Genomic DNA, 13,596 nt, shown 5'->3' on the forward strand with positions numbered 1-13,596 from the left:
TTGTGACATGTGTGACCTTGTTATTTATGAACATGAACTGTGCCCTTGAGCTTGGACTGCCTGTGATCTTATTCTCCTCAGGCTATAGCAAATAACTAGCAGACGTCTGACGTTTTTACAAACGACCATGTGCCTCAAATTCATAAGTTTGCACAGTTGTGGATTTTCTGTTCGTGTAGTTCAATTGATTTTCTTTAGAGGCGCAAAGGTCATGGGTTCCCAGCGAACACACATAATGATAAAAAATGTATAGCTTTCCTTGGCTAAACTGTAAGTCGCGTCTGCCAAATGCGTAAATGTAAATGTTCTGCCCTTGGTTTTGGGGTTCAGCCCCACATGTGTGTTACTGTAAGAACTCCATCCCTGACGTCATGTCTACAAGAGATTCGTCGTATGGAGCTCGAGCACAAACTCCTGCCTTTGCACACACTCGCGCGCTCGAACTTTTACGGGAGTTTTCAAACTTACGCACGAGCTTCAACCTCGCGCACACGAGCTTTCTCCTGCCGCTCCGCGAGGAACAAAAGCCGCGTTGACTCGTGCTTTGAAACTATTTGTTTAACTCCAAGAGTTTTTTTTATGTTTTCTTGATAGTTATGTTTGCCTGTGAGTGCTATCTTACGGCTAATAGATGACAGCGCGCGAGGGTGTACAACTTTTTCACACGCGACAAGCTGATAGTTAATAGTTTATATTTCTATTTTATTCGTTTTATTTATATGCAAAGTGTCTATATAGAGCAAAAACTCGAACTTGAACACTTTCATTTCTAATATGGCTGTATTCGTATGGGACATCATTCTGGCGTTATTGATTTCTCCGGCTTTGCTTTCGGCGGATCAGAGCGGCATTAGGAGACTTTACGTGCTTCAACCGGGACCGAGTGGTACGGACCGGGTTCACGTGAGCTCCATCACATCTCTTTCAGGAACGTCGGGCCAGCCGCACTCATACAATGTGGAGCTCAAAGCCAGATTCGGCGGCCAGGTCCGGACCAGGAGGATGGGTCACCAGCCGAACCCGAGCATTCCGATCCACCAAGACCCTCAGCCTGTCCGCCACACACCCAGCCATCATATGAAAGTGTCAGGGTAAGACCAAATTATTAGTAGAGTTACACTTTACGTTGCTTAAACATTGCTATAGTAATAATAGGCTATACCAGTGTGTACTGGCAGCTCAAGCAGCTCAAATATTGCATAATTAGGAAAGTGATATTGGATCACACTTTGCATTAGTATGCATAATACAAATGTACTACAACATAAAGTGGGACAAAATGATGCATTCCTGAGCAATGCCAACAAGTTTTCATTGCAGCCGTTAATTGACAATATGGAGTTAGCAGCAAATGATGCATTTGATAAGGCAAAGTGTCTATAGTCATTATGATGTTCTGAAAGCCTTTCATAATTCAACAACACTGTAACATCTGTTGTTTAGTAATCGTACCCTAGCTGATTCAAATTCAGGCTACTGGCTCCTGTAGCAGTGAACCCGATGCCCCTTAAAACATTGAAGCAGGGCCATTCACATATGTTTTTCCACATTTCCTCCAATCACGAAGAGTATCGAGTGTATCCCACACCGTATTTCTTAAAATCTCCGGCACTTTGGATCGGTTCCTCTCGCTTTGTGGTGCAGTACAGTATGAACAGCACAGTCGGAATAAGACGTCTGATTATGTTGGAGCCTCGACCAACGCTGGCCCCGGGCCCTCGTGTGAGAGCGGCCTTACATCACTGGCTGGGTGGGCGAGTAGATTGGCCTTGGGGTTACAGTAAGGTTAGTAGGTCCATTGGATTTGTGTGCGAGGGTAATTCTTGATGTCTTGCAGAGTGAACGTCTGTGGGGGGCAGTGCTGTGTTGGTTGGAGCAAAAGTCCGGGATCTCAGCGCTGTATCAAACGTGAGTTATTACGACTTATTACTGTGCATCATGTGCTTTGTTTTTTTCTGTTCTGCATGCTTCTCTGGGTTTTTCTAATGCTGCATTGAACTTGCCTTCAAAATGTTGCTGAAGGGCAGTAAAACCTTTTTTAGGCACTCTGGAAAACAAGTTCAGAATGGTTTGCATGCTTTTTACACAATTTTTGAAGACTGAGGGTCTTATATGAAATCAGATTATGTAAGCATTGCATAAGCACAAAGCCCAAGAGTGCAACTTGTCACGGCCAGGTAAACACAAAACCGGTGTAATTATACAGGGTTTTTTTTAAAAGGAAAACACCACAATTTTTCAATATTTTACTATGTTCTGACCTCAACTTAGACAGATTTATACATACCTATCTTTTATCAATGCGTGCACTTAATCTTTGTACAGCGCGTCGTGAATGTGTTAGCATTTAGCCTAGCCCCATTCATTCCTTAGGATCCAAAAAGGGATGAATTTAGAAGCACCCAAACGCTTCCATGTTTCCTTATGTAAAGAGTGCTACATGAGTAGTTACACGAGTAAGTATGATGGCACAAAATAAAACGTGGCGATTTTTAAGTAGAAAAAAAATGAGAACTATATTTTATATGGCGGAAGTGCACTTAGTTTGCAGCCATATTGATAAACTATAATAGCAGAGAGGGACAAAAAGCACTAGCCTACCAACGCGTTTCCACAATGTGTTTTCATTCAGAACACGTGAACCAGCTGAAATGGACAAGGAGATCAGTGATTACATAACGGCTACCGTAGTTGCAACACGCATTTCGAAAAGTGAGGCACTAGAGAGCACTATTTGTTTTAATGCAAAATACAATTTCACCACTAGATGGGGGTAAATTCTACTCATTGTCCCTTTAATCATTTATAATTTAATGAACATACTGACATATGATAACAGACTCCCCTTTTTAGCATAAATGAGTTGATTGATGAGTTTTGATTCATTTGGGGCATAAATCATCCATCCATCCTTCCTTTCGTTCATCTATTCTTCGAACCTGCTACTCCTTTTTGCAGGGTCGCAGGGAGCTGAAGCCTATGGGCATAATTCATATACCCCCGATTTCACAGACAAAGCTTAAGACTAAGAAATGTTTGAGCTGTTTCAACTGAAAATAACTTGCACTTTCATATCTTAAGGTATGCCAGTGCTATTGATTTGTCTCAAGATACAAACCAATACCGTCTTTTTCTAAAGCATGCTTATAGACCCCTTCAAGGTTTGTAAACATTGAATGATTATCGGGTGCGCACGCAGCACGGGGTCGAACTGTTCATACCATTTAGGCTTTATAATTTAATCTAACAGTGCTGAAAAATGATGACTTACCTCAAATGAAGTGAGCACTACAAACACAAGTCTCTTTGATATTTGCATTGTCCCAGTCTGCACGTTAATTGCTTGCAGACGCAGATGTTGTATTTTTTTGTTTTTGAGATTCTGCATGAATCGCGAAAACTTAACGGAAGACCTCGTGCGATTTTCACAGCCCACGACGTAAGTAGGCATTTTTGACGATACCGAATAATACGCAACTCAATCTGCTGTAATGACTTTTCTGACCCCGACATGCGCAGTGGGAACAGCCTGTGACGTGAACCGTGAAGGGGTCTATAAAGGATGCTAAAAGTCTTAGTTTAACTAAGACCTAGTCCTGGCTTTAGCTAAGTCTTTTCTGTGAAACCATTGCCATTATGTAAAACTATACCACAGCATATGTACAAATATTAAAGGGACACCCCACTTTTTATATAACTACAGAAGAATTAAATTTGAAATAGGAAAAAATCAAAACTTTTTGGTTATTTTTGAGCGCGATGCTAATGGTCTAATCGGATTCAATGGATTATGCTAAGCTATGCTAAAAGTGGTACCGCCAGACCCGGAGATCAATTGATTCCAAAACAGTAAACATCAAATGTTTAACTCTATGGGAGCTGGAAAATGAGCATATTTTCAAAAATAGTGGAGTGTCCCTTTAAATATTTGTCTCTATGTGCTTTTGAGCAAGACATTGAACCGTAAGTTGCCCCATAGTCCTCCTGCAATAACGTATTACTCTAAAAACACTTTCTGGATACATGTGTGGTGTATATATTTAGATGACATTCACCCATTTAAGCAAATAGTTTAGGCTTCTATACTGCTAACCCAGTCAAAAACATCTAAATGCCATGAGCAGCTGCTATGGGTAAATGTAACACACAAGCGGAGATGTTTTATAGTGTCCTTCATAAACATTCGAGACAGACAGCTGCATGGCCCACCTGTGAGTCAAAATGGGGGCTGGAAGTGTATTGTTGTAGCAGAAGAAAGAACGGACACAAGTGGATGAAAGTAATTATTGAAGACACAACAGAGAGTAAGACTTCAGAAGTGTTGAACTTGAACCCAAGTAAAGAATAATATGGCATAGGGGTTGTTAACATACACCCGCATCCGGCGTGAGAGCAGGATTCATTTTTCCTGCGCCTGTGTGTTTCTGCCAGCATTTTATATAAAATCTAGCCTGTGTGTCTGCATACATGATGGAAAATGCATCTCCACCCAATCCACCAGAAATTTCTAGTTACCCATCTTTCACAGTTAGAATTTTTTTTCCAAATCTGTTACTGGGGCAGTACCTTTTAAAAAGGTCTTACTATTTACCAATTATTTAGTTTGTATCATTGAGGTACTAATATGCACTCTTTGGTCCCAGTATGTACTAATATGGATTCTTTACGTGCAAATGTGTACTTTTTGAAAATGTTATTGCCAGTGGCAGCTAGAGACCATTTTTTTACCATTATTTTCTGACAGTATATACACACATCCCAGACGAACAATCGATATTGCGTCTACATCCCCAGTCTCTTGTGACATCCTTCAACTTGTTTTTTAGGAATGATAAAATGACTTTTGTGTGCAGGGTCTGCGTTGCCTCCAAGATTATGTCTTGAATGTCTGGTACATTTTGACTAAGTGTTTAGTCTTGGAGGTAGTGTACATGGATGGTTTTATATGTAAAAGTGAAGTGATTGTCACTGATATATAGCCAAATGGCGCTTTTCCATTGCATAGTACCCCACGGTTAAGTTTAGTTTGGGTCGGGTCAGCTCACCTCACTTTGGCGTGGTTATCTTTTCCATCGAGTTTAGTATTACTTCGGAGTGGGAGGGATTATATGCGTGTCGTTATATTTGTGCTCACTACTGCTGTGACATCATACAAGTGAGAGTTCGTTGTACATTTCCATACATTTATTATTTCTCAGTCCACCACAAAATTAAAATTGGCCACCACAAATGTTTGTACATCGCGTTTATCACTACCTGTCTCACATGACAGTTTCTGTTCAAACAACCGTGACGTGAGAGTTTGGATGACCTTGTTAAGGTGGTAGGGTATCCCAGATTAGGTGGGCCGCCAGAACTGAAAAGTGTTGTGGAAAACCCTGACGTCAGTTGATGGCGCTCCGCTGAGCCTCATTGAAGTTGCATTTAAGCATATATAATGCTGACGTGCTCGTCACGAATGTTCCGCCACAAACTGCAAGTCTGGAAAAAACTGTTATGGTGTCCCTGATTCTCAACCATGTTTTTCGACGCTAAAAGGGAGTCTGGGAACTTATAGCAGAGCACTGATAACAACATTTTTGCTCGAGACAGCACAGGTAAGGCTAATCTACATTATAGTGATGGCGCTGTAGTGACGATTCTCTCAGACCAATCAGTGACCTACCGTGTTTTCGCATCACGTTTGGTATCAGCTCGGGTCGCTTGGAACCCCAACCGAGGTGGTACGAAAAAAGTATCGGGTACTACGTACTGCACCCAGTGGAAAAGCTCCCAAAAGTGAGCTGACCCGGCCCAGACTTGGCCAAACCGTGGAGTACTATGCAACGGAAAAGCGCCTATGGAAGTAAAACAGTGCCATTGGATTTTGAATTCTAATTCTTAGCACTGAATTTTTTTACATCGAATTTTTAACACTGAATTTTATTTTGCATCTAAATCAGACTTTGAATTTTAAAAGCAATTGAATTTCTAGCACTGTTTTTTTGCCTATGACATTTTTTTCAATGTTTTAAAAAAATTCAGTGAGAAAAAAATTTCAATGTCTAAAAAAATTCAGCGTAAAAAAATCCAATGTCTCAAAAGATTCAGTGTAGAAACATTAAATGTTTCAAAAGTTTCGGTGTAAAAAATTCAATGTCTCAGAAAATTCAGTGCAAAATAATTCAACGTCTCAAAAAATTCAGTGTAAAAATATTCAGAGTCAACATCCGGGGAAGCAAGGAGAAGCAATCGATCCCTGTATCAAATCATTCAACATCCAGCCAATCATTTACGCTCCATTGGTCATGTGACGCTGAAATGGGAAGTCGGTGAAGTTCAGGCAAAGGGTTTATTTGCATTACGAAATCTCACATTTTTCACATCTGGCAGATCGTATCATCAGTATATCAGGACACTGCCCGTTTACATTTATCAGCATCAAAGTGGCTTCTGTATCTGGATGTGTGATCGATCCCGTGCGGGAAGACGCGCTGGATGAATAGCTGTCAATCACAAATAACTGGCTTTAACCATATGATTTAGGGTTGTCGCGGTAACCGCACTCCCGTATTGTACAGTTCTACTGAGAAGCAAACAGCAGAAAATAACTAGCAACCCCAACAACCTAAGCTTTATATTTTAAGCTTTAAAGGTTTTATCTTTGTTTATCTGCAGCGTCTGCACCGCGGACTTTACCTGAACTTGACTTTCACCCACATGCTTTTTATTAACAACAAAATCCACTGTTTTAGTCTGCCTTAATAACGGGCTCTGTCTGAACTTATACGTTTTTGTTCTGTAGCCTACTTTGTTCACTTACATATTTCTATATCACCCATAAACTGTTGTTACCTATGTTTCCTGATAAGTCTAATATGATTTAAATAAAAGAGCTAACAATTTCCTAAATTTCCTGTTCATGTCTCCCTCTAGTGCGTAAGAAGTGAAGTAATGTAATTTACAAACACATTTAGGTATAAGTAACTTTTTGCATAACCAGCACTGAACAAATGTATTTGGTCAATGTTATTATGGTTTGTACGTGTTTAACCCAGTCTCCTGAGGTTGCGTATAAATAACACGAAGTGTAAAACTCGTGCAAATTCCACTTTGGCGTGCATATGATACGCAAGTCATTCCCATTCACTTAAACGGGGCATCTTTTTTTGTCGTTTTATTTATTGGTTTCTCCATTTTTTTCTGTTTTTTAAACCATTTTCGCTTGGGTTTAGGTTTAGATTTTAGATTTGCTTAATGAGGTTATTTAATATACAGGTTTCTCCATGTTGTTGTCCATATTTAAGCCATGGTCGCTTGGAGTTGGTGTTAGAGTTGGGGTTTGGGTTAGGATGTCATTTTTATATAAAAAAAATTGTTCTAACCCTAAACCCAAGCGAAAATGGTAAAAAATAGCAAAAAAATTTAGAAACCAATAAATAAAACGACAAAAAGATGCCCAGTTTAAGTGAATGGGAAGGACTTGCGTATCATATGCACGCCAAAGTTAGTGCTATTTATACGCAGTTTCAGGAGACTGGGTGACTAGCGCAACATTCACGTAATGACCCTTGATATGTCGCTATGGAAACTCAAACATTAAAACATCCATTAAATTCTGCTACTGATTATTGATCTCTACAGGAATAGTTGGAACATGGTAAACATGTCCCTGAATAACCTAAAAATACAAGCAGTGTTAAAATGCTTTTGCATATCGATTTATTTCAAGACTTTCAAGCTTAGCTAGCATTGCTCCACAAATATGAATTTATAGAATACATAGGATTTAAATTGCATTTCTTTATCTAACTTTTGCGAGTTTGTCCATGGTTTATATTGTTGTGGTTTTATATTGATTAAATTTAACAAATGATTGGTTTGCTTTTTTTAAATAAATCTAAGGATCTTTAGATGTATTTATGTAATAAGGCAGGTAAAATGTTTTCCATTTATTCGTTTTTGTTAAACCTTCTCCTAATATAAGCGAGTCATTTTAGTAATTTGTTGTTGTTCTTTTTTAATAAAAAATAATAATAAACAAATACTAAGCATTCGTAGTAATGGAAAAATATGTCTTTAATTTAGTTGTGTTAGAACGCAGATACCATCCGTCGAATTAGTTTTATTAATAAACAAGCTGTTTAGCGAGTTTGTCATTGTACTATTTTATTGGTTTTAAGTTTTTCGTTCATAATAATAATAAAGAAACATTTAAAAAACTATTAAATTCAAGAAATGGAAATATTTAATCATCTGACTTTCATAGCAAAAGTAATCTAGTACAGATGAACGTCTTTGCCAAATATAGGCTATTTCCTATAAAATATGCGGTTTGTTTAATTCAGAAGGTGAAAAAATCCTTACCTGCATTTCCATAATAATACAAATACAACACATCTATGTAAGAACCTAAATCTCCGTGTTATTTTTACATTATGACTTAAAAGAACAATTTGGAAAATGAGATCAGAAGCGCGTGAATCCGCAATACACTTGCTTTGAAGACAGATTATTTTGCCAGAGAAAGATATGGTAACATTTCTTCAGAAGAATTGCTGAAACCTATTAATTTACTGATGTTTTTATTAGTACTCCAGCTGTTTTATCGGCCTTTGAGATGGGACGTGGCAGTCAAATTCATGCTGAAAGCGGGGTGAATTCCAAATGGCGTTAGCGCCCTTGAAGGGCACTTCAGGAAGGGGATGTCACACAGTCTATCCAAATAAAGAGAAACTGATGTGCGTATTTCATTGCTCTATTCGCCAAGTGTATTTGAATTGACCACACTATGAGACAATTGTGCAACTTTCTCTAGAGTTTATACATCAAGTGTGTTCTGATCTTCGAAGGGAATAGGGATAATAATATTCTATTGGAATACGCCCTTTATCTTTTCGCGGCAGTCGCGTAGGCTTTAACCAATCATTGAACTGATTATTAACCACAAATCATAGAACATTTTACTGACCCTAGTGTTAAAAAGATTGCGGGAAAATGTCTTGGAATTTCTATTAATTCACACATTAAAAATCTCATACTACATATAATTAAGAAATTAAGAACACAGGGCTTTACATAAAATAATAACTAGTAAAAATTGTATATTTTAACGAGTTGTGTATAATGTGTGAATAATATAGATTTAATGGTTTAATATTTTATTACTGGTGGCCATCTACTTTATACTTATCTGTTTTATATATTATGAGTAACACTAGGGGGCAACAGCGACAAGCTAAATGCCTTATAAGAAAGTCACACTGCTTCACAATGCTGCTATGTGTTTCATTGTGTTTGTTAAGTAATACGAGTGATGTATCCTCGAAAATCATGTATAATTATATTAAAATTTAATGTGTACTATAAATACAATTAAATATGAATTTAGTGTGTTTCTGTTATCCTTCACTGTTACAAATAACCGCGTTGGCGATCTTTTTTGTGATTTTAATATAGTAAAAGTGTAGGAATTATGTTTTTAGCAGATTGATAGCCATTTATATAGCCATATTTTTGCTACAAAAATAAAAGATAAACTGTGTTGCTTTAGTTGGTATAGATAACCACAGTTATCTTTGAGTCACCATTCACTGTTTATCTTTATTAACTGATTTACTGTATTTCCATCACTCCCTAGTAAAAAAAAACGTTATAAACATAGTAAGTGTAGTGATCAATTCACATTCCAAGCTAATATTTACCTAAAATAGCTGAAAACCTATGCAAACAGATTGACAACCCTGGTTGGTTTGGAACTGTAGAACGTTACATGAATCACGTGACCGCGCGGCGGCGAGATCAAAGCGTTTCGTAACTCTATTATTATACGACTCTGCATATGGTTAAAGCCAGTTGTAGCCATTTGTGATTGACAGCTATTCATCCAGCGCGTCTCCCCGCACGGGATCGATCACACATCCAGATACAGAAGCCACTTTGATGCTGATAAATGTAAACGGGCAGTGTCCTGATATACTGATGATACGATCTGCCAGATGTGAAAAATGTGAGATTTCGTACTATGTTAATGCAAATAAACCCTTTGCCTGAACTTCACCGACTTCCCGTTTCAGCGTCACATGACCAATGGAGCGTAAATGATTGGCTGAATGTTGAATGATTTGATACAGGGATCGATTGCTTCTCCTTGCTTCCCCGGATGTTGACTCTGAATATTTTTACACTGAATTTTTTGAGAGGTTAAATTATTTTGCACTGAATTTTCTGAGACATTGAATTTTTTACACCGAATCTTTTGAAACATTGAATGTTTCTACACTGAATCTTTTGAGACATTGAATTTTTTTACACTGAATTTTTTTAGACATTTAATTTTTTTTCTCACTGAATTTTTTTTAAAACATTGAAAAAAATGTCATAGGCAAAAAAACAGTGCTAGAAATTCGATGGCTTTTAAAATTCAAAGTCTGATTTAGATGCAAAATAAAATTCAGTGTTAAAAATTCGATGTAAAAAAATTCAGTGCTAAGAATTAGAATTCAAAATCCAACGGCACTGTTTTACTTCCATAAGCGCCATTAGTGTGCATGTACAGTACTGGCCAAAAGTGATGTCCCATTTTGAACAATTGACATCTTCACTCTTTATTCAAATATTTTATTACAGATTAATCAAATGAAGAGTTTGGTTCCAAAACGCAATAAATAAATTTTGACTAATTTCGGTAAAAACGTGTTTTCTACACTAAGAAAGTGACAAGATGAAAACCACTATTTTCTGTTACAAACTTTCACATAGCATCTTTAGGTTTTAAAAACATAAAAAATTCAAATCCATAATTTGATTTTCAAAGATTTATTATAAAAACGAATTATTTTTTTTACAAAATGCAATAAATGCATGACAAGTTTTTTTTCAAAATGCTATAAATCTATTGAATCAATATATAAATTTGCATTCTTTTTTGCCATGTTATATTCATTTAGTTGACTAGTGGTATAAACTGATTAAAAATAAACATTAATGGCATTAATCAAAACACTTACTTTGTCATATTAAGAACACTGTCATTCCTGCGGTTATACTTTGGCCGTCGTCGCTTAACATTTTTTACAGCGATCAGCTTCGCGTAAAATAATGGAACGTTTTTCATAAGATCCCCTGGGGTCAATGTGTTGGCAAGATAGAAGCTTGATGCTGTCGGTAGAACAAGCATCCGGCATTTTCCATCTTCCGAGTGCCTGTCACGTAAATTATTAGATGTTGATGCCTTACGTTTCTTTCCCGTCACAGAAAACCACCACAGGTTTATCCATGCCATTAAAGTATTATTTTGTTTTTGTTTGTTTGTTGATCACGAAGTACAAGATGAGGAAAACTAGGATTCCTTGTGTATTCAACGCGCCGCCATTGTTTGTTTACAATGCGTGGAATGGTGCGCTGTGATTGGTTAAGCTGATTTATTGCATTTTGCAGAAAAGGAGGAGTGGCGTTTATTGCTTTTTGGGAAAAAAGGAAGAAAAGATGACAGAATAACACAAGGGAATTGTATTTTTGCGTAAAATTAAGAATTTAATTTAAAAAACTGACCTGATATAATACTGATTGTGGCAGTAAATTTTGCCGTTTATCGCGTTTTGGAATTAAACTCTTCAAATATTTTTGTTTGCATATTGCATTTGTGTGTTTGGAGTATAAACTGCCTGTTTACAAGGGCAGAAAAATCACTCTGCAGGGTTTCTGAAGATGGCCCAGAGCATTACAATTCCCCTTTAGCAATCTCTTTTATTTTCAATGGAGGACTATATAGCTGGTGCATTTGATGTCAGTCGCCCAGCAAGACATCTGAAAGCCCTTAAGTTTGAGCTGGAATGTTACATGTACTGTAATGGAAGATCTTGAAGGAAACATTGCTATGGGGAGTTTCTTTAACATCTAAAAAAACATCTTAAGGAGGACCTCAAGTGCAATTTTTTGTCAGCCTGATGCGCTTTTATGAAAGGTTATTCTCATAAACTTATGGAATCCAGTATTTCTGCCAGATTGTTGGCTTGAGCTCACAAACGTGTATTTGGTAACAGGATCGCAACTGTATATATATATATACACTACAGTACATGTGCTTTCAAGCAAATGCAGAATGAAATATGACCTCCTTTATACATCTGACAACAGAATTATATGTTGTAATTTATGTTGAATAGGATCACGGCTGTGAGGATTAATCACAGGTCAAGAATTTTTCTTTAGTTTCATTACTTGTGTAGTTCAATATAAGGGAAAATGAGAATCTCCAGATTGTGTTGAGTACCTCCCTCTGTCTCTATATATCTTTCTCTCCATTTGTGTTTTAAAATCACAGTGTCTCCGCTCTCTGCCTTCTGTCTCAGAATATAGACTGGATCATAAATTTTTCTGCTTAATGTTTAATGGGGTTTGATTTCTCAGGTTTTAATCTTGAATAGTTATGGGTTTTATTTTTCCTGGCTGGTTTCTCTGAGCTTCGTGAACTTAGTAGGAAAGTGTTTTACCTAGATTTATTCCGAGCTGTCAGTCATCCATTAGATAAGTTTGTCTTAATATTGCACTGTGGAAAGGGACGATGGGATATCGACCTTCCTCTTTCGCCAACAGGATATTACACTTAAGTACTTTATCTTTAATGAAACAGGAAGAGCGCTAATCTTGCTCATTTCTGTCTTTTTTTCTATAAATAAATACGACAATAGACCTGAAGATTAGTATAGCACAGGAGCCTTTTTAAAACACTCTTATCTCTGAGTATTTACATTTTTAAATACTTACTGTTAGTTTATAGCCTATACTTGGAGAGCTTAGTGTGTCTGTTAAAAACTAGAAGACTTTTACAAATGCCCATATGAATGAAGGTCACGAAGTGTGTTAGGTTTAGTCTGTGGAATGAGTGCAGCCTTGTTAATCTCTGTTCCCTGAGGATTTCGTGTGTTTTCGTGCCTGCATTCACCATGTGATGTGCATTCAAATGCTTCTCAGACTTTCCTTGAGTCCTGTTGTTGGATTGAGATCATCAGGAAACATTCAGAGCATTTTTGTTTTTCTTTCAGCAAGGGGTGGGGAGTTGGTAATTTAATTTGTTTGTACAATGGAAGATTGTTTTGCTGACAAAGAGCTGGTGAATTGTGAAAAGTAAATTAAAGAGGACAGTTTTGCCAATCCAGAGATTGCTGGATTGATGCTGCTTTCAAAAATCTCCATTTTGTGACTTTCAATTTATGGGTATTACTTTCAAGTCCTCATGAACAGGAAATAGTAATAAACTTTGCTTCCGTAATGTGACATATTTCCAACTATTTAAATAACAAGAGGAAAATAGCGGGCATGGCTTGTATTTTTCACTGTGAATTGATTGGATATAGAAAAGTAGGCGTTCCATTCAGAAGTGGAACTCACAGCAGACTGACATTCGGAAGGGGGAGGAGTTAACAGATGCTCTGCCATAGGGATCAGGTTGATGTCATCATGGATCATTTTTTATAATGAACACTGCCATTAAATATTCCATTAAAAAAATGTCAGTTTTGATTTCATGGGGACTTTAAGGCCATTTATGAAATCTTCATGACGCTTAGAAAATGCTACACAATGGTGGACTACTGTCGTATGTTGTTGAAAATT

General features: G+C 37.3%; 1 protein-coding gene across 1 annotated transcript in view; it reads left to right on the plus strand.

Moving 5' to 3' along the window:
• Positions 1 to 380: 380 nt before the first annotated feature.
• ltbp1 (latent transforming growth factor beta binding protein 1) overlaps positions 381 to 13,596 on the plus strand; it is a 132,654-nt gene continuing 119,438 nt past the window's right edge. The window contains exons 1-2 of the mRNA XM_073869399.1: positions 381 to 1,091; positions 1,838 to 1,908. Coding sequence (XP_073725500.1) covers positions 775 to 1,091; positions 1,838 to 1,908 — 388 coding nt within the window. The 5' untranslated portion in view covers positions 381 to 774. The remainder of the gene's footprint in view (positions 1,092 to 1,837; positions 1,909 to 13,596) is intronic.

Source organism: Misgurnus anguillicaudatus, chromosome 7 (assembly GCF_027580225.2).
Source record: "Misgurnus anguillicaudatus chromosome 7, ASM2758022v2, whole genome shotgun sequence".
NCBI lineage: Eukaryota > Metazoa > Chordata > Actinopteri > Cypriniformes > Cobitidae > Misgurnus > Misgurnus anguillicaudatus.